At 37.2% G+C, this 26,562-nt stretch overlaps 1 protein-coding gene across 1 annotated transcript in view; it reads right to left on the bottom strand.

The window, feature by feature from the left end:
• tanc1b (tetratricopeptide repeat, ankyrin repeat and coiled-coil containing 1b) overlaps positions 1–26,562 on the bottom strand; it is a 188,425-nt gene that overhangs the window by 126,487 nt on the left and 35,376 nt on the right. The window contains exon 3 of the mRNA XM_081367934.1: positions 1,434–1,613. Coding sequence (XP_081224060.1) covers positions 1,434–1,613 — 180 coding nt within the window. The remainder of the gene's footprint in view (positions 1–1,433; positions 1,614–26,562) is intronic.

The raw sequence follows: 26,562 nt of genomic DNA, 5'->3' as shown, positions 1-26,562 counted from the left end.
CATCATGGTTTACATTTTAACTTTAACTTTTATTGTTTTCACAAAAACTTCAATTAATCATTTAACATTTAAACATTTCTAGCAGTTCTTGTGCAGAAAAACAAGCATGTCTGCTTTTTCTGGGAGGATCCTTGATCTCTCCAGGCTGATCATTGGTTACTTACATCTAGCATTAAAGCAGCACTCAGTAGCTTCGGGATTTCTTCGCTGTATTCTCGCTTTTTGCTCGCAGGTTTCTCTCTAGAGCTCCCCCCACAGCTTCGGAATAGATATTTGACAACACTGTTGTAAAAACCCTTTGGTGATTCTCAGACACAGAGGCTTGTAGATCAACGACATCAAAGCAGATGGGACATTCTTTAAAACGTCTTCTTCCTTTGGGTTCGGACAGCGTGAGGGAGCGCAATAATGACAGTATTTGAGCAGATTTCTTTTGGCCGTAAAGCAATTGTTTACATCGCGAGACCTGATATCACGCGATACTTCCTGCTGCGGCTGCCGGCGGCCCGCCGTCTCAAAGTTGCAAGTGCGAATTTTCCGCTCACGGGCACCAGGGGGGTGCGAAACGACCACCATTCAACTCGAAATAAGTAATATAACCATTCCAATGACTCCGAAGCTGTTCAGTTAAGGTAAAAAAGTTACTTAGTTCACCTTTAATGTTTTGATATAATTTATAAGCCAACCTACCATTGTTTGTGGAGCGCAGGCTGTCAAATATAGTGCACTCCTGGTATTTAATGCCATGGATGTTATTTAAATGTTTGAGCATATTTGTTGTGCTCCCCCCTGAGATGCTGACAGGCATAAATGATGACAGTTATATGAAATATGCGTCCGAGGTTTTGCGTTCCCAAACGTACATTATCGGAAACCTAAACAAACAGCACATGAGGAGACTGAGTATATGTGGAGCAGCGTTTACTATGAACGGAGCTGATCTCCACGCATATAAATAATTAAAGCCTCGATCGTGCTTCTCTGTAAAAAAAAAAAAAAAACAGCGCTTATATTTTTTGCGCATATCACAGCCTTTACGATTTCATGATAGCACTCGATCTGCTATTTTATGATTGTAACTTGTTTTAAATAGATCGCGTAGCCTTAGAAAACGGTGTAATAATGCGGTTTATGGATTCGATCTAAACAGGCTATGAAAATGTGAACTTGGAATATAAATCTGACGGCACGCACTTATCACACTGTTGGATAATATATAATTATTATTTTTTTTTATTGTTTTATTTATGTTTTTAATAGAACACATTCAAAAGACCAGAACAAGGGGTATCACATACAATTATGTTGTTCATATACTGTTTACGTCATATCAGGGGTTACTCTCCCATTAGTCTCAGAAGAGTAAGAGGAGAAGAGGAGAGGAAACAATTTATCAGGAGAATCTAAACTGATGGTTTTAATAAACATCCCACCTGGAGACTTCTTGCATGGGCGAGCTGCCATGACGTAGTTGTGTCGGGGCAGGAGAGGGGACGAGGGCAGAGACATGGACACTCCTTTAGCCAGGCTGAGCTTGAGGCCTTCGTCTGTGGGCGAGTACGGATGAACACCGCCGGGAAACCTCCGCTGGGCACTGAGCGGGTACGGCTCTCCTGATCACACACAAAGAAAACACGTTTCAAGTCAGGTCCTCTTGAACATAAATCCAACAGCAAAATCATTGCAAATATATTCTAAATATTTCTCATCATCAAAAAGTGTCTCTCTTCAAGGAGCAGAAACACATCTGAAACTTTTGATGACAAACTTTGACGTTAGCAGGTCTGAAAGTTTAAAATAACTTTGAACAGCTTAAGGTTTGAAGGTTTTACGGTTAACATTTTGCTAGCTTGATTAGCTAGCATGTTTTAACATATTTCTAGCTTTTATTAATGCATTGTTAACATGTTTAACATATTGCTGCTAGTATCATTAGAATGTTGCTAACATGTTTTAGCATGTTGTTTACATAGGCATGCTGCTAACATGATTAACACATTGCTAGCATTTTTTAACATGTTGCTAACATGAATAATCCACTTCCCAGCCTCATTGAAACCGACGGGCACGTTTGATGTTGACTGAAACTCATCCAGCAATGACACTGGAGGACAGTATCAGTCATCTTCATAAAAACACTGAATCGCCACTGTAATGTGTCAGAATCCACAAACGGTTTTCACTGTAATCCCCGAACACCATCAAGGGAAGCAAAACTAATTAGCAGAGCTCAATAATAATACAGAATAACACGTCTCAAATGTATTTTCATTACACGGTATTCACAGCACAGATTAAACCCTGCGTCTTTTCTCCACCTTAATGTTTATTATTATTATTTTCTTGCTTTTAATGTTTGGAGAAGAGCTGCCGTTAAACCTGATGAGCTGTGATTGTTTTACGCCACTAGATGCTTTTGGGAAAACTCATCTATTTGCAATTCTCACAATATAACACTACATTACTTAATGCTTAATGTACACTGCCTACCTTTAAAATAATACAATAAGAAATACTTTTTTTACATGCCATTTAAAAAATGGATTACGCAAAATAACATTTCAAACAATGATTTCATGCTGTAAAAAATGTATGCAATTTTGAGTGAAAATATAAGTATTGCACATATGTATAATAATATATGTACATAGTTTATTTTTATGCATGTGTCTATATTTAGGTATATGACATGTATATGTATGTATCATTTGTATGCATTCTTGTCAAGTTCATTTTATTTAGTCAGTTAATTCTATTTATTTTTCTCTTTCCTCACGTTTATGTATTCATACGTTTACATGTCTTTATTTACGTATTCAGTACATGTATGGCTTGTACTTGTAACATTCAGGAATGAGGGCAAAGTCTTGTTTCAACATATTGTAGGCTATTGCTGTTAATGGAAAGTTTTTAATGCCTCTACAAACAATATTGTGTATTAAGGATTGCATTATCATGACAATAAAGTGTTGTTATCATAAACAGATGAAATGCAAAGTTCCTTTATTTCAGTAATTCAACTTAAAAGGTGAAACTAATATAATATATAGACTCATTACATGCAAAGTGAGATATTCCAAGCCTTTATTTGTTATAATTTTGATGATTATGTCTTACAGCTTATGAACATTTTCCAAATTTCTGAGATTTTGAATTTGGTGTTTTCATAAGCTGTAAGCCATAATCATCAAAATTATAACAAACAAAGGCTTGAAATATCTCACTTTGCATGTAATGAGTCTATATAATATATTAGTTTCACCTTCTAATTTGAATTTCTGAATTAAATGAACTTTTGCACGATATTTAAATTTTTTGAGTTTCATCTGCTTATATAAATGGGGTAAATATATCTCATAAGATCGAATAAAATAGTGATTTTTAAAAATTGCATGTCATTACTTCACGCTGTAGATGGAAGATGAAGCTGAATACAGTTTCCCACACAGTGTGCTCTTTTGCATATTGCGCATTGACAAATGTACAAGTTCATTCGGACATTGCACTGCATTCAATGCAAGCACACATACTATTTATTGTAGAAACACAATGATAGTGCGTTATTCTGACCAAAGTCTGGATTCATCTCTACTCCCACTCACTCTCTTCCACTGACGAAGAGCAAAACAAAGATATCTAGTGTTTGAAAAGGCGAATAAACGATGAGGAACGGCAGAAAACAGGAAGTCAGCGTGGCCTAGTCACACCTCCGCTCTCTCTCAACACACACTGGGGTCACCAGCGTCTGGTCAGAGACAGGATGAAGTAGGATTGCATTCACTATTTCAGTTTATCTCAACTTGAGTGTTGGTCCCCAATCGGATGAATGAAAAACAAAATGTAAAAATTGCAAGAAAAGATGAAAAAAAATATATATATATCTGTGCAAATAAGAAAATGTGTCCAATTTCTGTCCATTCAAAAGTAATAAGTACCAATTATTCCACATAATTATGTATCATGCACAAAAAAAAAAGAGTGAAATATACAGTTCTGCTTTTGCATATTTTACTTGCAGCCATAAACAAGGGAGAGACATACCCGTTTACACCTGTTGTTTAAATCCAGAGATGTCAAGTAACGAAGTACAAATACTTTACCTTACTTAAGTAGAAATTTGGGGTATCTATACTTTACTGGAGTAATTATTTTTCAGACGACTTTTTTCCTCTACTCCTTACATTTTGACGCAATTATCTGTACTTTCTACTCCTTACATTTTAAAAACTATTTAATTTCAGCTTGTCGCCGTAAAAAAAGAGAGAGAGAGAGAGAGAGAGAGAGAGAGAGAGAGAGAGAGAGAGAGATTTTTTCCTTACATTACTTTTACTTTTATACTTTAAGTAGGTTTGAAATAATTCTTTTTTATACTTTTACTTGAGTAAAAAGCTTGCGTTGATACTTCAACTTCTACAGAAGTCTTTTTAAACCCTAGTATCTATACTTCTACCTGAGTAATGAATGTGAATACGTTTGACACCTCTGTTTAAATCAGTCTCTTTTGTCCACTTTCAACCACTTCTGTCCTGATTTCTTCGATCTTTCGATCAAATGGATGAAATAAACTCATGCAATTTACATATGAACGCGACTGGAGACGACAGAAAAACACGGAGAGAGATCAGCTTTAGTTTCTGCTCTGACAGCCGCAAGCTCACGAACGCTATGAGTGTGTGTTAGAAATCAATCCTTATTCAAGCGCGAAAATTAGAGAACATTGTGATGGTACATTTTTTGTAATCAAACCAAGCTGACAAAGCTTAAATCCCGTCTGGCTAGCGCTCTTCCCATAATGTTCACGCATTAAGTCAGTATGAGGAGAGTCTTTTGTGGCTGTTTGAACACATTCGATTGGTCGAAAGTGGACAAGCTCAAAGCGTTTTTAGACCCCGTTTACACCTGAATTTAGCGTCGTCCACTTGTGATCCGATTGGACAAAACACACCTTAATACCAGCTTTAAACAGGGCCTAAGATAATGAACCTAGTGAAGTTTAACCAACGTGAGAGTACTGTTTTATAATTCACACCATCTTACCCAAACAGATGTAAATCTTTCATGTTTGGAGGCTTGGCACAGAGAGACTTCTGTCATGAATCATTTGCAAAACTAACTATAAATTATACAACTCTTTCCTTCCTTGAGACAGAGAGACAACAATGATGAGATGATGCATACAATGTTGCTAGTTTTAGTCAGAGAGAAGTGAAATAGGAGTTATGAGAAACAGGTGAACACTTGTATTTTAGCATGATTGCACTGCTGTATTGATCAGAAAACACTTGTCAAAAACACTCGTTCTCTGAAAGCTTCAAAGTGCTTTAAGTGATAGCTGGAAAAACAGAGAAAAGTGATTTCAAGCCTCTTTCATTGAGACACAAAACAATGTCGAAGTCTAGTCGAGGACAGAGATCTTTTGTGCAACTCTTGAGTCATTCTCTCGAGCAATAGACCACAACACTGAGATTGCATATTTCAGACAGAAGGATGTACTCTTCATGTCACAGGCTAGACGGATATCTGGATTGCTCTGTCATTTCCTAAACCACGGTTTGGAAAACAAAGGGACGCCACAAGAAAAAGAGCAAACAGAGGAGTATAAAGCAACCGAGAAGCTTTGTTACGAAATCTAGCGAACGGTCTACTTGTGTTTTACCTTCTAAGAAAACAACTTAACTTTTTTACCTTCTAACAACTAAACATTGGACATTGAGCTAATTTATGCATATATCCTCTCACATCATTGGTTGAATAAGAAAATTTCATTTTTGGTTGCCATCATGCATCGCATCCTGAAATGACTCGCTGTATGACCCACACTGTCATTTTTATTTTTATTTCATTTTCATTTTGACATTTCGTCTACATCGAACGCACCCTTTAGCGTCAATATGACACGCATAGAGCTTAGTTCGGTTATGGGTAGGTTTAGGTCTGGGGTAGGGTTAGGGTTAGACTGCTAGGAGGCGCCTTCTGGCCCATATCTATCTGCGTCTCATATTGACGCTAAAGGGTGCCATGAGCGTTCGATATAGACGAAATGTCAAAAGCGTCAATATATGACGCCCTAGGATGAGAACGGGCTGGCTGTTTTCAGTTGATGAGTAATGAGTAAATCGCAATAAGCTTTGTGCTTTGTTACTTCTAATATAAAACAAAGTCTCAGCTTTCAAATTTTATTACAAAATTCAAACAATAAATACTGTTTTGGTGCTCTTTAATATGCTGTAGCGCATTAGTTTAAGCGGCACGTGACCTGATCACCTCTCCCGCTTTACTACTAGTTACAGCACCAAATAACATGAATGAACATTAGAAGGAATGTTGAAAGAGAGAAAAACCTACTGAAATCCTATCATGTCTCATGTGAATCTTGTGAATCGTAATCAAATCGATTTGTGAAATTTGTTTGCCCAGCCCGACTTAAAAGTTAAAATAACTACATTAACTTCCTTAAGGATGCCTTCAAGGGGTGGTTGATTATGATTTCAACTTTAGTTCAACTTTAGATTTTCTAACTTTAGTTAGTGTGTAATGTTGCTGTTTGAGCATAAACAACATCTGCAAAGTTACAACGCTCAAAGTTCAAAGCAAAGGGAGATATTTTCTTTTAAAGAAATCGCTTTTTAAGGACTACAACAAACGGCTGGTAGAGACTACACCACATTCCTCCTGGGTTAGTGACATCACCAACCCAAGAATTTACATAAACCCCGCCCCCTGAACACGATTTATAGATTATCAAGACAGAATATGCTAATTAATGACTAGAAGATAACTACACATAAGCTACATAAACTCATCAACTAACCATTCAGAAATGTCCTGTTGCTTCTACATGTTGTCACTTCTTCTTGAGTCTCTCCATCATTGTCTGACTCCGGTTTGAACATAAAAGGCTAAAAGTTTTTGAAATTTTCAGTGCATGTGTGTGTGAGGTAAAAGGACACAAGCTGTTGAAGCTCCGCCCCCTGTGCCGGGAGCAGCAGCTCATTTGCATTTAAAGGGACAGACACAAAAACAGTGTGTTTTTGCTCACCCTCAAAAAGTGACAATTTTAACATGCTAGATAAAAATATCTGTGGGGTATTTTGAGCTAAAACTTCACATACACACTCTGGGGACATCAGAGACTTATTTTACATCTTGTGAAAAGTGCATTATACCACCCCTTTAAAATGCTACGTAGGCAGCTCACAAAGTTTGGTAAAGCGCCCGAGACAAGCTGAATCATGGCAGGCCAACCACAGATCGAGGAACTAAAGAGCAGACAGACTGTAGTGAAAAGACAGAAAAGTAGAGAGGAAAGCAGTTTGAATGACAGTAATGTAAACTTACCCACCCTAAATGAGCTCTTTGGGTCAAAAGCAAAACCACACGCACCAGACCGACAACTTCAGCTGCACTGAAACCCATGAAACCAAGCCTAACTGATTATACTGGTGAACGGACAACTGATTACAACCTCTCTAGACTTTCCTAGCCAGTACAGACTGAGGCTTCTAATTATAATAGTCTGATTATATTTTATAAAGGCTCTGATTAGACCAGGATTGATGTTTAATAGATATAATGTATAAGGGAGAGGTTGTGGTTTTATTTATCGTGAAACCTCCAGCAAAACACAGCTTTAATCTAATATTGGTGCATTTAAATAAAAATCATCAAATATCATTCTTCCATGTGTTTGTTCAGTGGAAAACAGTGAAAAACGTTCATTGATTCCTGGACTTTTACTGCATTTTACTTTTCACATTCAATAGTTTAAGTCTACCCAACTTCAATGACTGTTTACTTAAAATTAAAAATAAATACATAAACAGATAGATACAGACAGACAGATAGATAGATAATTTAAGCCATTTTAGAGCAAAATCATACCTCTTGATTTATTAAATACAGACAAAAAGCTACAAATATCCACTTTTCTTTCTATTATATTACATTGCATTTATTTATTTTTTATTATATATTATTAATATAATTATAATATATATATATATATAATAAAAAAATGCAATGTAAATGTGAAAGAAAAGTGGATATTTGTATATAAAAAAAAGTGGATATTTTATATATAAAACCCATCTCTAGTGTGTTTTCCTGATGTATTCTGAGGTGAATAGCTTCAGGTCAGATGTGAGGGTATGTATCAGATGTATCTTTGGCTTCTGTGAGGTTGCGAGAGAAATAAATCTGGCCTCAGGAATGCGAGTCGTTATTGTTAAAGCCTGAAGAATAAAAGCCCACCAGCCCCTGTTTCACCTCCTCTCTCTCTCTCTCTCTCTCTCTCTCTCTCTCTCTCTCTCACACACACACACACACACACACACACACACACACACTGAACAAAGGGACGTAACCTTGAGAGGGATGAGCCCTATTCAGACAGAAACAGCTCTTTAGTATTCAGACTCTGTGGCTCAGCTTGTCACACATACAGTAAAGTGCCTGTGGAAAAGATCCGGAGTCACAGACTCTTTTCTGCAGGATCTGTTTGAGTTAAATTACTGACCTGTGGAGCGCGCAGATTTACTTGAATTAATGCATTAGTTTGTGATTGCAGGCTCTACCGAACGTGTACAGGACATGTATGCGAAAATGATGTTGTGTGTGCATCATCAGCCGGATAATCTGAGAATAATTCATGCAGATTCTCTTTGTTAAATCCACAAAGGTGACTGACTGAGAGATTTAATGAGCGGCTGAAACCCCGGAGATAAAGAAAAACAGCAGAGGGAGATGCAAAAGAAGAGAATAGGATGGAGAAGGAGGAGGACAAGAGAGACAGAGAAAGAGTAAGAAAAAGAGTATAAGTCCTTGCACACTAAGGCCATCCTTAAAAATATTCTTGTTTGCCGTAACCCGACCGACCCAGTCAATTTAGGTCCGACCCAATTATTTATTTTTTTTTCCCTTTTAGTCCGACCGACTTGCCGATTGTAAACTTGCGTTAAGACCGACCGATTTTTTTTTACTCTTCAAACAACTAATACAAATGCAATAAAATGATATTAATTATATTTTAATGTGAATAAATAGGCCTACATATAGGCTACAAACGTAGGCTACGCTCTTTCTTTTAAATAAAAACCCGTGGCGTCATCTATGATTATAAGGGCTGTGTAGGCTGTAGGCCTATGCGAAATGAAAGCGAAATCGCGACACTCAGATCCACGAAAAATATGTTTTAGTAGGCTAATTCTATGAATTACACTGCGCAAACCAAAAGTAGGCTATTATACCCACCGGATGAAGAGGGATTGGCTCTCCACAGAACATAATTTATAGCCTATTCATTTTATTTTATTTTTCGTGTTCGCATTTATGAGGAAGAAACAATGTTACGGACGTGACCGCTCTGAAAGCGGCAATTAAAACTTCACAGAGATCTCAAACAGGCATTTAAAACACCAAATATTAAGAATGGGCATATCAAGCAAAATAAAATTCGATGATTGATCGAAAATTGTATCTCTCCCCCCACATGCTCACCGGCAACGCTCCGACAGTAAATTTCTCTGTAGGCTACTGTCTAATAGGCCTGTGTTGTAGCTAGGGCTGGGCGATATGACGAAATATATCGTCTGGACGATAGAAAATGTCTATCGTTTTATATAAGGCTCTATCGTTTACGCCACGATAAGGCGTTTTACGGCAGAATTAACCTCACGGCATGCCCATGCACGCTGCAATACATAAACAAACATGGAGGAAGACGGTAGTAAACGCGGTTCAGACCAGGGTAAGTTAATTCTCAACTAGATGACCAGCCAACCCAACCCGTTAGTAGCTCCACAACAGCGCGCATCTGTGCATTCATTCATTCACACACACACACACACACACACACACACACACACACAGAGAGAGAGAGAGAAACGCGATTCATATTTAAACAGTCTTTTTGCGTGTACAGATTGCGATTAGAACAAAGCAAATATAGAACTGACCTATTCCTCAACCGGATCCGTTGCTCCTCGAAATGAAAACGAGGTGAACCTGAAAGTGAACATATCCAACTGATTGTGGGTGTTCACTGTCACAGGTTTGCGTGGATTGCCTCAGATTATTTGCTTTTGAATAGCGCGCGCTCTCCGTAATTAAGATCAAAGTCAACAGAATATTTTGAATCTCTTTTGCACTTATAAGAAAAAAAAAAACTATCGCGCCGGCGCGATTGTCGAACCCAGGGGGTTAAAAAATAGATTTTCGCCAAAAATCCTCTTTGGCTCCGCGGCTGCCATGGTAAACAACGTTAGCCTGCCGGTGACTGAAGTCTCACGTCACGTGCGAGTCAAGAGCGAAGTGATTAGGCTTGTTTGAGATGCGCCTTGCCTCGCCTGAAATGTAGGCGAGAGTAGGCGGCTGCAGTGAGGGGAGGAGTGAAAAAAGCGCAGGCAAGCCGGACAGATCTCTCTTCTCGCAGTGGATCTGACAGCTGTGAGATCAAAGACGGATATCGCGGGATTCACGCTCGTGCACAGTGTTGCTAATAAACTGGATGGAATTTAAGTTTTCTGTTGCTTTTATATGAAAATAAATATAATGAACAAGACACCCAAAGTAGCCTACTTATTGAATTCCATTCCAAATACATGTTTATCAGTCTTTTTTTCTTTAATACAGACGTGTGTTTTTTCTTTTCTTTTCTTTTTATAAAAAATACATTGCATAATCCATAGAGATCGCACTGTTAGATAGTTTGGTAATATTCACACATACATAAAACATGATATCAGAGTTTTAAAATCAAACATGTTAAAAGAGAACAATACATCACGGTTGTTTAAACCAATGAACATCAAGCTGTGTCGTCAGTAAGTCGTTTCCCATCATGCTTTTGATCAGCGCAGTCGGTGGAGAGCAACTGCGCTCGACTGCAGAATCCGACAGGTGTGCCTTGCGCTCGCGAGAGATTTTTGACATACGTCAGCATGACATTAGAGCAAGGCGGACCGCTCTCGGACACATTTCTAACCGGCATGCATCTCGCGCTGATCACCGGTGATCGATTCTGCGCAGATTTTGCTCATCTCAAACAAGCCTATTGACATGACCAGGCTACTGTAGCTATGGCTTGGATTCGTTAGCAAACATTGCCCCCCTGTGGTATTTGCATGTTACTATCACAAGCATAATGTTGTGGCCTGCCCAGAAAAACATTGGTTCTAATAATTATTTACCTCCGCCAACAGCGAGACCGGCCAATGTTAGAGACCCGGCCGGTAATGGAATACAGGCCAATATTAGAGGATTTACGGTAGACTATTCATGAACTGAATTAACAGAAAAATTGCTATATCGTTATGTATATCGTTATCGGGATATCAAATGAGCTATATCGGGATATGAAATTTTGGCCATATCGCCCAGCCCTAGTTGTAGCCCACAGTCATTAAAAAACGATTTAGTTTCATATTCATGTTTAAATAAAATAATATTTATTTTTTAAATTTCATGTTGATTATATGAAAAGTGAATAGCATGAATAAGATAAGATGATCCCGAAAATATCGGAAGACAAATGGAGTAGGCAGACATGATTTTAACCACTTCATTAAGTTTGTTTTTGTAGAAAGTCTGTCTTTAAACTGAATTTCGTTTTGTATTAATTGTATCTTAATTTTGATCAATGTTTCATCAACCATTTTCATGTATTTAATAAATAAGAGGTAGGCTAAATAAGGCAATATAATCAGGACACGGAGTCGCCGGCGCGTGAACTGGAGCTGGTCTCTTAAATGAACCGAAACTCAGCGTATAAGCTACTTGCCTCACAGACCTGAGACATATATATAGGCCTATATATAAAAAAGCATGAAATGTACACTTTTAAACAAAACAATTCAAAACGAAAGAAAACAGACTGCTCTCTGCTTATGTAATGAAATGTGCATTTCTCTCTGGCGCGTTCACTAGGCTACTGCGAAGATCGCGTCAGCATCGTCAACTTCATCTTTGACACAGAAAACACTTGTTTATTAATAAACAATTGAAATGTCTCCTTGATATATTTGACATACTAATAATCATCACTTTTCCCAATTCTGACAGCTTAGGTGCGTTATTGGCAGCGCTCCCGTTACATGAATAGGCCTATAATATTACCGCTATAATATTATTCTTTGGTGTTCAGTTTATACAGGTTTTCTAATTGTTATTTAATATATATATATATATATATATATATATATATATATATATATATATATATATATATATATATATAGCACGAAGTTCTGGAAAACTGTCAGTAAAGTCCCGATATGCAAATATGACCAAAATTGTACTTTTTTTTTTTACATCGACTCTCGAAAAAAAAAAATATAGACCGACCAACCGACCTTTTTTTTTTTTTTTTTTGCTGTTACGGCAAACCAAGATATTTTTAAGGATGGCCTAAATCCGCAATTTTCAAGTTCGAAATCGTCATTCGGTGGCTCTAAATTGTCAAAACACCTCTCAAAAGGCTTGCTAAGGATGCGAAAAATGCAGATAATCGAACCCGATCTGAATTTTTATATGACGGACAAAAGTTTCGGAGGCAGTGTGTAAACGTGACCTTAAGAGTGCAAGGACCTTAAGAGAATGAGAACAATTAAGAGAACAAGAGAGAAATAAAGAAAAAGAGAAGGAGAAGAGAAGAGAGGAAGAGAACAAATGAAAAGTTGAAGAAGAAGAGGAAAAGAAAGAGAGCATGCTATTATCAGACTTATTCAACTCACAATAGAACCACATGCTTACAATCACACACACACACACACACGCAGTTTCCTCTCATTCACACACTCACAGCTCTCTATAAAGATTCATTCAGATGCCTGATGCCTCCGTCACTGACAGCACAACAACAGACAATGACACACCACAGCCTCACACACACTTAGACGCTTCACTAATACACTCATGCTGAAGTTTGCTAATGTTTTCAACAGCGGATATTTTTTTATAAATTATAAATTTAAAATGACTAAATAAATATATGTATATTATATATATAAATAATGATTATATATAATTATAATTAATTATATATAAATAAAAATATATGTATAGTATATTATAATAAAAAAATATATTCATATGCATGCATATATACACACACACACATACAGGGAACTACACTAACCTTTTCCACTGGTGGCACTTGCGCTACTAACTTTTTCAGTTACTGGCGCAAAACATGACTTGGTCGCACAAATTGTTTATAGTAAGCCGCTCTGGATAATAATGAACAATAATGAAACTGTATTGCATACAGATGTGCTTTTTATTTTACTTGCCATCTTTTAAACCACATGCCTTCTTGTTTTTGTTTTCTTTAACATTGGTTGGGATAGATTTACTGCAATAGAAAATACAGTACACAATAAAGAGCAAAATGGATTTCAACATGCTATGGTTGGCACAGATGGGCAGACTCCTGAACTCTTAAGTAGTGATGCACCGATGTGAAAATTGTGGCCGATACCGATAATAACCGATATTAATATTGCTGTTATGGCCGATATCGATATCTCTGTATAGAAAACAAATTTACTGATAATCAAATAAAGAGAAATTTTCCAAAACACTTTTTTTTTTTTACTTTAGAAATGACTTATGTTGGGCACCTTTACCTGTGTGCAAAATATGTCACACATAGGACACACATGCATTATATTGCATTGCATTGCATATAATGTGTGCTGGTCTAAAATTAAGAAACCCCTAGAAAACAGTAAAAAAACAAAGGAAAAAAAAAAAAAAAAAACAGGTGTACAATAAAGATAGGCTACTTAATTTATTATTCCAATAACCAAATATGACACTAAATACCACAGGGAAAAGGGCTTCTATTCGTGTCGTGCTGTCTTTGCCTTTGAACATTGCACATTTTAAACAGGACAGGCATCAGCTGCATAAATGTTAGCCAATACAAACATATTTATAGAAAACAGTTGACAATGAATAGACATAAGTCCAATAATAGCATAACGAATCACTTATTCTAAAAATAATATCAAGTAGGCTAAGTTTGACGAATCCGACATATAACGAGGGCTGTGTTGTAAAACGTCCGTCATTTAACGAATTTTAAAAACACGGATGGATAATACAATATGCTTTCCGACATTTTGACAGAAAAAAACCCAAGCAAGAACAAAATTTAAACTATAGCCCGTCAATTTTCATTTTACAATTATCTTCTCTCTCTGTGTGCGCGCGCGCGTCCGTATTAGTGTGAGAGAGAGAGAGAGAGCGAGTCGCGCAGATACAATGGTACGTTTTAATCTAAGTAACGGTCGCGGGGCTGAAGCCAACATGATGTGTTGAATGCTCAGAGCACGTTATAAAACGTATTCTTAAAATACACATTTCTGTTTTAATAAATGCTCATAGTAAATCATAGCACATTGCCTAAAACATAGGTACAAAAATAATCAGTGATACATTTGCAACCCATTAAAATTTTTGGTCGCAATGGCATTTCAAAAGGTCGCATATGCGACCATTTTGGTCGCAGTGTAGTTCCCTGACATAAAATAAATGAATAATTACAAATTACATATGAAATGTAAACAACATTTCTCAATGAGCTTGTCGCAGTGCATTCTGGGATTGCCTTCACTATAAAAAACACATGCAATACAGCCTTAGAATTAAGGCCCTTTCACACAAAGAACAATAACTGCAACAATAACTATATTAGCGTCCACACCAACGCACAATATCATTCTGTTTTTATTGAGCATGTTATGCAGTTTTGTCGTCTGCCGCTGTAAATGCTCAAGCTCGTTATAGTAGGATGGATTCTGATTGGCTGTCAATGTTTTCATTGGGGAAAGACGATAAAGTGATTCCAATGATATCGCTTCCATTATAGTTGTGGTGTGGACTCTAGTACTATTCTTTTATATTTAGAATGATAGTTGAACTTATATCTTTATCCTTTATAGTTATCGTCCTTTATGTGAAAAGGCCTTCAGTCTCAGAAGAAGTCATCGTCTCTGAAGTGCACATATAATCCCTAGGTAGGGAGCAAGCAAGATTCTGGAAACAAGCAGGAGAGGCAAATTCACTCAGCAGAAAATAGTCTCAATTCGCTAGAGATATTAAAGCCAAGAGCACGTCACTGAAACATCCTGTATGGGAACATATTAGCAAGTTAATCCGACGGGATGCCACAAGTAGACAGACATCTGAAGTCAAATCCACATCTGAGTCAGAGCAGCTCAACACTGGAGGAACAGTCTAGAGTCTCTTTCCCAGCGGATCCGAGACCGAGGGGGCACGACATGTTCCAGTTCTCTTCATAACTGGTATGGGAAAAGAAGCCTTACCCTCATGCCTTTATATGAGAAAGAATGCACTCTTGAGTCAGCACTTTACGAGTGGCCGACCAATATACAGTATATCGCCATGGCTAATATATCGGCCAATATTTGGCTTTTTTATTTTTTTCTGTTCAGCCAATGTGACTTTATTTTGAACACCAGCACTCACGTTCTCTCCCAGCAAGCAATAGCCGTCATTTCACAGCCTAGGTTAACTATAGACCCGATATAGTCTGGCTATGAGTAACCCACTTCTTGCCAAAATAACCTTGAATTTGGTTACATGTCGTTTTTGCCAAAATAACTTGCGAGATGTATGATAATCCATCATGTAAGCAAAGTAAATGGTCATTACAAAGGTGTTTGGTTTCATTTCTTAACTCAATTCATTTCTTTGTTATCTAATTGATGACTGGTCTATTCTTGGGCTATGGTTTAGACTTCTATAAAATTTTCAATGATAGCCTAAATTTTGCCTGGTTTTAGCCTAGAGGTCTGGGCTGTGTTTGGACGGCTATTAGACGTCTTTTAAACGCAAAATTGCTTGCTGGGTTAGTTACCATCTCTGTTTAACAGTCCTATCTAATACGTTATCAGATTGAACTAAAGAAAGTTAACCGTATTCAAAAAAGTAATATAGCGTTTAGTTTTCTATTATTAGTAATAAAAAGGCAAATACTATAATACTTTCACATTTACTGTTAGAATTCAGCAATTAATTAATCAAGTAAACTAATTTTGAAACCCATCACAACATTTATTTCCATGAAGAGGTGCATCCGTTTTTTTGGTCAAGATCTTGTATTGACAATGCAAGAGTCCAGCACTCTGTTGAGTCTCCTCCTGCACATCCCAAAGACTTTCAGTGAATTTAAGATCTGGACTTGAATTTAAAGAGGAGCCAATTCATGTGTGGAAATTATTCTTCATGCTCCTCACAACCATTATTTCACAATCTGAGCCTCATTGTCATCCTGGAATATGTCCATAATGTGTCTTCTTGCAAGGTTACTTAAGAAGTAAAAAGCTACACACTCCATCAATCAGGGTTAGAAGAACTGTTGCCAAACATATGCTAGAAACATAATAATCACTGCAATAATGATCCAATCAAAGACTCTTAAGCATTTGCCTTTTTAAATACGAACAGAGAATTTTTTTTTGCCCCGGCAGAGTATATGTATACAAAAAAACAAAACAAAAATTCATCAATTTTTCTTGATTCTGATTGGTTGAGCCGCGTTCAAAGCCGTTGTAAATTACTCAACACACACACACACCTGTGACCGAATTACATTAGTGTTACTGCACAACTGCCGTTTGTGACGCTTCGTTGCTGCATGTGTTGCTTAGCAACCTCTTCGGAACTACATTGCTTGGCGGAGGAATAAATATGTTATAATGTTATTTTTTTGTTGCTGGTGTTTATTTTATGAATAAAATAAATATTAGAGCTGCACGATATTGAAGAAAATTGTGATATGCGATAACTCATTAAATAATGCAATATTCGATATGCAATACGATAATGCTTAAAGTGTGTAAAATAAACTTAAATTATCTTTAAAATATCTTTAAAATTATATAACCAACATGTTATGTTTCACATTCTTTTTGTGACGAGAAAACATCCCTACAGCTTATGAAAGTGAACAGCAGTGTTTTACTGTAGCATAAGAAGTGTTATTTTAACATCAGTGTAAACCACGGGGTTTAGGGGTTCAGGTTATCCTACATTAGGGTTATTAAATCGCTACAAAAGTTATTCAGTTTATCAAAGCTACAAAAGATATTCAGCCAAGAGCAGTGAGTGATTTTCTCTTTGTCTTTTGTTCATGACCCCAGTTATTGCAAGCCATTGCGATATGCATATCACGATATATACATTCGCGAATTTCGATATATTGTGCAGCCCTAATAAATATTAAAATTAATATTTTTATGGAGTAACCGTTTTCTTAAAGCAATAAGCCTTGCGAAGCCGTGATTTACAGTGAATTTAGAACAGCTAATGGGGTTTTAGGCACTCTAACAACGCCCCTTAGCTGTTCTAAATCCACTGTAAATCACGGCTTCGCGAAGCTTATTGCTTTAATATATACACAGATTTCATTTGAACCTAAAATCAGCACAGAAAACACAGAATAAGTCTGTAAATTCTCTGCTCTTTGAGGATTTGGCAGACGCTTCGAGCTCAGGGAGGTAAAACCTCCAGCTATCATCGAGGGTGAATGCAGTCTGTCACATTGATAAGTCTCAGGGCTTCAATAAAAATCATTCCACTACAAAACATGACCTTACTTTACTGACGAAAACATCTCCACACGTCTCCTGTAAATCTCATGTAAATCTCCTGTGCATCTTAAAAAGATGTGTGACAGAGCTGTTTTACAGATATATGCAGCTTACTGGCATCGTTAATGGAAATCTTGATTTACTCACGCTAATGTCGTTCCAAAACCTGTATGACTTCGCTGTAACATAAAGGGAAATAATCTGATTGACGTTCTAGTTCTGTGAACTGGATCAAACAATTCAATCATAATAGTCAACTCAAAACAACAATTCATTCACAAATTGGACATCACTACTTCCAAGAAAAGCAAGGGTGGATGAGAAGTCCATTCTTGTTCCACAGAAGAATAAAAGTTGAAATGAGGGTGAGTAGATGATGACAGAATTGTCATTTTTAAGTGCACTATCCCTTTAAAAGATAAAAAGCTAGTTATTAGTATTGGTTAACATCATCGTAATCCCTGCTTTTAAGAACATATTTAAAGGATTCACTCACAATAAGCCACATAAGCCGTGAGGACTGACAGTAAGAACTGGGATTACCTCACTTTTGAGCCCCTAAGAACACAACAGTCGGGTTCGAGAAGAAAAAGCTGATTTGTTTTCTGCATAGGGAAATTAAATTTTTGGTGCAAATGTTTAATCCTTTCCGGATGGACCCACCGTGAGCTCTGAGGCCGTTCAGTGATGTCTGTGTTTAAGTGTGGAAGAATCAGGGATGAGCGGCATTAACACAGACCATTAAGCAGAGCGTGGAGTGCAGCTCAGCGAAGGTCACGGGAACAACAACCCGACTGCATGACTGGACATCAGGAAGACTCAGATCAGACGCTTTTAATGGAGCTGCATGAAAGCCAAGTGCAGTCCACATCACACCATACACTCCCGTCAGGAAACAAGCAACGAGGGGCTCTTTCAACTCCAGCACTGAAAGCACAGCGCTATACATTCATATGCTACCACTAAAAAGTTTGGGGTCAGCAAAATGTTTTCATGCTTTTGAAAGAAGTCTCTTCTGCTCACCAAAGTTGCATTTATTTGATTCAAAATGCAGGGGAAAAAAAGTAATATTGTGAAATAATTGACCCTTCGCAGGGAGCTTGATTGACAGGCGATCTAACCAATCATAATCCGCCATCCGCCATTTTGTCCGACAAAGCAGTCAGGAGAGATAGCAGATTAACATGGGAGGATTTTAACTTGAAAAACGGAGTGTACTGATGCCTTTCCGCGGTTTAAAACAACATTCCTTCTTATGTTCATTCATGTTTATTTGATGCTATAAATGAACTAGAAGGAAGAGATGATCGGTTGACGAGCAGCTTTAACTGATGCTCTACAGCGATCTGTCAGACACATTTAAGAGCCACAAAACGGTATGTATCGTTTCAATTTCTTTTAAAAAATGACCAAATTTGAAAGGTGAGACTTTGTTTAATATGTTTAATATCAAAAGTAACCAAAAAGTAACCTGGTCTGTCCTGTCTGTCAGCGTGTTGTCATTCTCCTCTCTGCTCCGCGATGTATTTTTCACTGCGTGAGAACACGGTGTGGCGTGAGAGCAGCGTAGCTTGTCGGACATAACGACAGAAACTAAGGTGGGCGGGTCTTTGCGAAGGTCAATTGTGATGGATTTTTAATAGATAAGATAGTAAACTGTATTTTATACCAACCATGATTCTAACAATTCTAACAAATAAACCTTACTTCCCCTTTTAGGTCTAACATTCTGTTCTTTGTCTATTTGTGTTATGGAAAATTCTCAAGTGCTGACCATGACAAAATCAAAAATATACTTTCTGTATTATGTCATGATATATTGAGTAATCAACTGAGCTCTTAACCCTTTACAATGATATTTTTGCTAATGCCAGTAACAGAGGGTAAAAAGGTGGTGGCTTGCCTTTACTAATAGAACTAATTAAATTGTAGGGAAATGATGTAATGCATCATGCCATTTTCACCATGCTCCTTTTCTATAAAAACTGTTGTATTCGTGTTTACTGGTGGGATTCTCTCTGAAATTTGTCTGAGATCCTCTGACCGTGCTTCTTCTTGGGGGAGATTCTCTGGGAACTGCTCGGGAAACTCTCCCGGCCGTGATTAAAGCATTTAAAGGACATTTGCTGAGGTCTGTCTGTTATTTTTGCTGTGCAGCAAGTTAGATAGGGGAACAAGTTACGGTAAGGAACTCAAAGCCAGTTGTCGACTGTAGACGCAAGAGCTAGAGTATAAAGATTATTGGGTGTCAATTGTAGACGCCCCAGATATATTTATTAAGTGTCGACTGTAGACGCTTGGGTGTCGACTGGAGACGCCCCAGGTAATTAGGTTTCAGGTACGTAGTTAGGTTTAGGGAAACCTCTATCACAATATACAGTAAAATGTAATTGATTTCTGTGATAAACGCAGATTTTTCAGCATCATCTCTGCAGTCTTCAGTAGCAGAGTTTACATGGACCCTAATAATTCGACTGCAAATGGACTAGCACCACAGTAGGGACTATAGATAAATATAAAGATGTTTGGTTTTTCTTCAAAACAAAGAAAAGAAGCAGTGGTAGGAGGACGGTGAGTATGTGCCAACATCAGGAAACTCTGTATATTCGTGCAGTGTGCGCATGTCATAAGATCAAATCCAATTTAAAGCTTGACATGTAAAAGTGCACATCAACCCGATCACTTTATTTAGCGTTCATGTCCAAACAGTACGTTCAGATTCATCAATTGGAATAATTTTATTCCATCCATGTAAATGTGTCATATAATCCTTCAGAAATCACTCTAATATGCTGATCTGCTGCTCAAGAAACATTTCTGATTATTATCGATGTTGAAAACAGTTGTGCTGCTTCATATTTTTGTGGAAACAAGATTCTTTTATGTGAATAAAAAGTTCAAAAGAACTGTATTTATTAGAATTTTTATTTATATTATTTTACATTTTTATCATATATTTTCTTTTTTGTATTTTCTTTTTACATTTATTTTATTATCAGTGTCTTGATGATTTTGATTTTTCTGTGTATTGGCAGCTTCACCAATACAAATTCCTGTGTGTGTGTGTGTGTGTGTGTGTGTGTGTGTGTGTGTGTGTGTGTGTGTGTGTGTGTGTGTGTGTGTGTGTGTGTGTGTGTGTGTGTGTGTGTGTGTGTGTGTGTGTGTGTGTGTGTGTGTGTGTGTGTGTGTGTGTGTGTGCCTGTCTGTGTGTGTGTGTGTGTGTGTGTGTGTGTGTGTGTGTGTGTGTGTACACTTCACAATAAATCTCAATCTGATACTGAAAAAGAAATTTTTTGTAACATTATTAATGTCTTTAACGTCACTTTTGATCAATTTACTGCGTCCTTGCTGAATAAAAATATGAATAACTTTTAAAAAATTCAACCTTACTGACCTTAAACTTTTGAACGCCACTGTATATTGTAGGCATTCAATTTTGCAATGTGTCTAATCTCACAGAATATTATAATATTATAGTCTCCCACTGTCCCACCACATCAGGATGAGAGTTCGCAGGCGGTGAATGTGAATCAGAGGAACTATTAACCCCCCACAACTATTTGAGGACAATGACGACGGGTCAGGAGTTCAGCCTGGCCTCTGACTATTCATCTATACACAAAAACTTGTGTGAGACAGAAAGAACCTACTTAGAGCTGAAACATACAAACACTCACGACGAGCACTTCATGGGGTCCACAAGCATGGGAATTGAGAGATTCTTTTCTCAATGAATCCATTAACCATTCTTTTGTATACAAAACCAGGGTTTCCCAAACCGGATTCTCCCTGAAAATCAGCACAGAAAATCCAGAAAAGGTCTGTACATTCTGCATAAACATGGAGGGGTCGTTCCAACACACTGTTAAAGTGATATACTGTTCTCTAAACAACAGCGTAATGTTTTGGAGTTCAACCTCCCATGGCAGCGCTGAGCCAAGATATCCGTGTAATCCTGATCAGGGAATGACATCACTCTCGTTCCCTGCCAAATATGAGGTGGCCTTATTTGTTTAGCTTTTTTTGTCCCCCTTTTCTTTTATTCTCGGGTTTCACAGGCGTATCCAAGGTCAGGGACACCGGCGTGCTGCACTCGGCACCTTGGAGGAGAAATAGGGGGAAATGAGACGTGCTCTAGTGGCCAGAGCTCTGGATGCCATCGTGCCAACTGGGAATGAAAGGCAAGTGATCAGGAAGTGAAGACGTATTGACACATAGCCAGACAGTTAAAGGGTTAGTTAACCCAAAAATGAAAATTCTGTCAGTAATAAGTTAGTAAAGACATCGTTAAAATAGTCCAAGTGACTACAGTGGCTCAACCTTAAGTTTATCAAGCGACGAGAATACTTTTAGTGCGCAAAAATAACGACTTTATTCAACTATTAATTTTCTTTTCGTCAGAACGAAGGCTCACTATTGGCCAGCATCACACGCATGACCAGCGTCGGCAAATAGTGAGCCTTCGTTCTGACGAAAAGAAAATTAATAGTTGAATAAAGTCGTTATTTTTTCGCACAAAAAGTATTTTCGTCGCTTGATAAACTTAAGGTTGAGCCACTGTAGTCACTTGGACTATTTTAACAATGTCTTTAATAACTTTTCTGGGATGGCAGATCTCGATTACCTAGAAGCCTATGGAGGAGTGAGCCAGCTCTCAGATTTCATTAAAAATATCTTAATTTGTGTTTTCGAAGATGAACGAAAGTCTTACGGGGTTGGAACAACATGAGGGAGAGTGATTACTGACAGAATTTTAATTTTTAGGCGAACTAACCCTTTAAATTAAAATATATTCAAATATATATATTTTTTTTATATGACATATATACAGTGGTGGACAAAATTGATGGCAGCCCTGATAAATATGATAAAAATATTTGTCTAAAATACATCTGCATTGTTTATCCTTTTGATCTTTCATTCAAAAAATTCACAAAAATCTAACCTTTCATTGAAGTAAAAGAATTGAAAGTGGGGGCAAATCACATTATAAAATAAATGTTTTTCTCCAAAACATGCTGGCCATAATTGTTGTCACCCTGTTATTAAATACTTTTTGCAATCTCCTTTTGCCAAGATACCAGCTCTGAGTCTTCTTCTATAATGCCTGATGAGTTTGGAGAACACCTAACAAGAGATCAGAGACCATTCCTCCTTACAGAATCTCTCCAGATCCTTCAGATTCACAAGTTCATGTTGGTGCTTCTTCTCTTCAGTTCAGCCCACTCATCAGGTCAGGGAACTGGGACGGTCATGGCAGAAGCTTCATTTTGTGCTCTGCTCAGTTACCCATTTTTGTGTTGATTTTGATGTTTGTTTTGGACCGTTGTCCTGATGGAAGATCCAACCACGGCCCATTATAAGATTTCTAGCAGAGGCTGTCAGGTTTTAAAATTTTTATCTGTTTGTATTTGCTAAAAACCATAATACCATGTATCTGAACAAGATGTCCAGGACCTCCAGCAAATAAATAGGCCCACAACATATAAGATCCAGCAGTGTATTTAACCGTAGGCATGGGGTACTTTTTATCCCTGTTTGCACCAAACACATCTGTTGGGTTTGCAGCCAAAAAGCCCTTTTTTTGGTTTCATCTGACCACAGAACCCGGTCCCTTTTGAAGATCCAGTCGTGTCTGACAACTGAATAAGCTGGAGTTTGTTTTTGGAGGAGCGAGGAGGATTTTTCTTGAAACCCTCCCAAACAACATGTGGGGATGTAGGGGTTGTTTAATAATTTTTTGTTTAGGCTTTCTGACCCCAAGACTCAACTAATCTCTGCAATTCTCCATCTGTGACCCTTGGAGAGTCTTTGGCCACTCAAACTTTCCTCCTCACCGTCCATTAAGAAAATATAGACACACGTCCTCTTCCTGGCAGATTCGTCACATCTTTAGTTGATTATAACTTCTTAATTATTGCCCTGATGGTCAAAATGGGGATTTTCAATGCTTTAGCTATTTTCTTACAGCCACTTTCTATTTTGTGATGCTCAACAATCTTTTGCTGCACATCAGAACTATATTCTTTGGTTTTACTCATTGTGATGGATGATTAAGGGAATTTGGCCTTTGTGTTTCCTCATCTATAAACTCCTGTGAAACAAGAAGTCATAGCTAGACAATTTCATGTTCCTAGTCACCCTGGTGTGCTAAAAAAGGTAAACATTAATGAGAATATACTTCAGAGATATTTTTCTCATAAAAAATTCTAGGGGTGACAACAATTATGGCCAGTGTGTTTTGGAGAAAAACATTGATTTCATAATGTGATTTACCCCCCAATATCAATTCTTTTACTTCAATGAAAGGTTAGCCTAGATTTTTGCAAATTTTTTGAAGGAAAGATCAAAAGGATAAACAATGCAGATTTATTTTTTACAGCCATTTTTTATCATATTTATCAGGGGTGCCATCAATTTTGACCACCACTGTATGTGTGATATTCGTGTGTGTGTGTGTGTGTGTGTGTGTGTGTATATATATATATATATAATACATATATACATATAAATATATATATTAGAAAGGATTAGGCAGGAAGAGACTGTCTGGCCAACATAAAAAAATACATTTTTAAGCTCATTTACTCCCAAAAACGCTTGACTGTATGATGTAAAAAAAACTCACTCTGGCGGTTCAGTGCAGCATAAAAAAAAAAAGTTTTGAAATGAGATCTGTGATCATTATGCAAAAGGAAATTGAATGCTGTGGCATGTTAATGTGTTGTAGTGAATCCTGTCATTATCTCTGCGCTCCCACTGTTGATTTTGTCTCGAGGTGTGACGGCTACCTGCCAGATTTCTTCCCCAATGCATTAATCTCTGACAGAAAAAAACAGCAATATTTCCATCTAACAGAATGTAATAAGATTTAAAAGGCTTGTGACATGAGAAATTAAATTTTCCTGCTCAAATGCACGTTCCAAAATTTCCCAAAACCTTCTGACATGAGGCTGGCAATAACATTTGAACATATAACCAGAGGTCTGCCAACATTTACATGAATACATCATGAATCTGTCACAACGTGAGGCCATTTACACAGAAGTCAAACAGATACCGTAGTATATATACCCGTTTAATTCTAATGATTAGAAAAAGAATGGAAAATGGTTATAAAAACAAAATGTTGGTTAAAAAAAAAAAAGCCCATTTAATTCTAATGATCATAAATAGAATAGAAATCGTGATGATAAAGGTGGGCAAAAAAATAATAATAAAAATGGATGGTAATAATCAGAGCTTAAATAATAAAAGTAATAAAAAAAGATTAAGAGCTTAAAAATGCCAGGTCAGCTCTTGGTTATGTTTTCTTGTATGTAAGAATATAGGATGCCGTATTGTCTTGTCAATTTGAAAGAGATTAAAAACAAAGAAAGTGCTTTTTGGGGTAGATTTATACTGTTACATACACAGAAATGTTTTTTACTGTTAGAATTATAACTTTTTTACTTTTACTGCAACAGTATAAGTGAGCATTTGTCCTGTACACTTTTTTAAGCATGTGATGTTTTCTACTGAAGACAAACATTCAAGCAACATTGAATTGTGTTGTTTGTGATTTTCTGTCATTTTTATACAGAGCTTTGATAACACCTCTCATATAGAGTAAGTAATGCGTTACTATACCGTATTACACTGCAGGCATGCAGTGTTGAAACTCTTTTACAACTTTTTTTTTACAACTTAAAATATTTTATATTAAATAAGCAAATCCATTATTAAATAAATACTTCATATATTTGGAGTTTCATATTATTTGGAACTTGATGGACTCACAAGCAAAATATCACATTATTTATTCTCTACTGAATGATAGCCATCAATGCATTCATGTTATGAAACAAGTGAAATTCAAAAAGTGTTAAAACTAAAGATATAACTAGTTCAGACACTACATTCAGATTGAATAAGCCAAATTGCCTCTGGCTTGCTTAGTTGGGGACACTTTATATTTAACAATATCCTTGATTTGACTGTACTGACACTATCAGATAAGAACTGAACTGAGCTGGACGATGACATCACTGTTTTCTGCAGACCTTCTTTATTGATGAACTAATTTAATAATTGATGATCTTTACAACGGAACTAAATCAACACTGAACTGACTTCAGATGAACTATGACACACTTTTCTTTCACATTTGCTGTACAGTGGAACTAAACTCTGTGGGCATCATTGAATTAGCTTCCTGTTATCTCTGTAAAGCTGCTTTTAAACCGTCTGTATAGTTTGAAGCGCTATATCAATAAAGGTGGCTAGACTTGATTTGACATGTTAAACAGATGTAAAAACATTAGATATTCATACGCCCATGTCATCTCTGCATTTACACCGTGCATCATCACAACTACATCAGTTTCATGCAATACAGCCGTCTACACTGGAAGTGCCTGGAAGTACACTGATAGTTTCTGCTTAGTGTCACATTTTTTTATAAAAACGTTGTGGATACCGCAGTATAAATGGCATTAAAGAATCTCTACCATTGCGTGGTTCACTCAAGTAAGACTGAGGTCTGAGAAAACAAAGGTTAAAAATAGACAAAGAAATCATTTGAGGAAGACCTGCTCGAGAACCAGAAGCCTCTGAACACCCAAGAGGCAGCTATTAGCTGGGCGTTGCTGTAACCACACACACGCACACACAGTGTCTTTGAGGTCTGGGTGTTCAGGTGTGTCCTCACGTGTCCCAACCCAGCTCTCACATTACCAGACAAGCAGAATAACAGCTCCATGGGAATGGACATGAGTCAGGGACACGCTCACGACGTCTGTTTACAAGACCTTGGCAGGCAACAGCCAGCAAACTCACTTCCAACCTCTCACCTTTCCTTTTAATTCTTTCACTCTCTTTCATAGTCATTCATTGGCCGTCGGTGCATATTAATGCTCACAAAAGTGGCATGGTCCACTGGGACTGGATTGCATGCATCACAAGATTT

This window comes from Scardinius erythrophthalmus, assembly GCF_964197995.2.
Source record: "Scardinius erythrophthalmus genome assembly, chromosome: 6".
In the NCBI taxonomy this organism is placed as follows: Eukaryota; Metazoa; Chordata; class Actinopteri; order Cypriniformes; family Leuciscidae; genus Scardinius; species Scardinius erythrophthalmus.
This window is presented reverse-complemented; position numbering and strand designations above follow the sequence as displayed.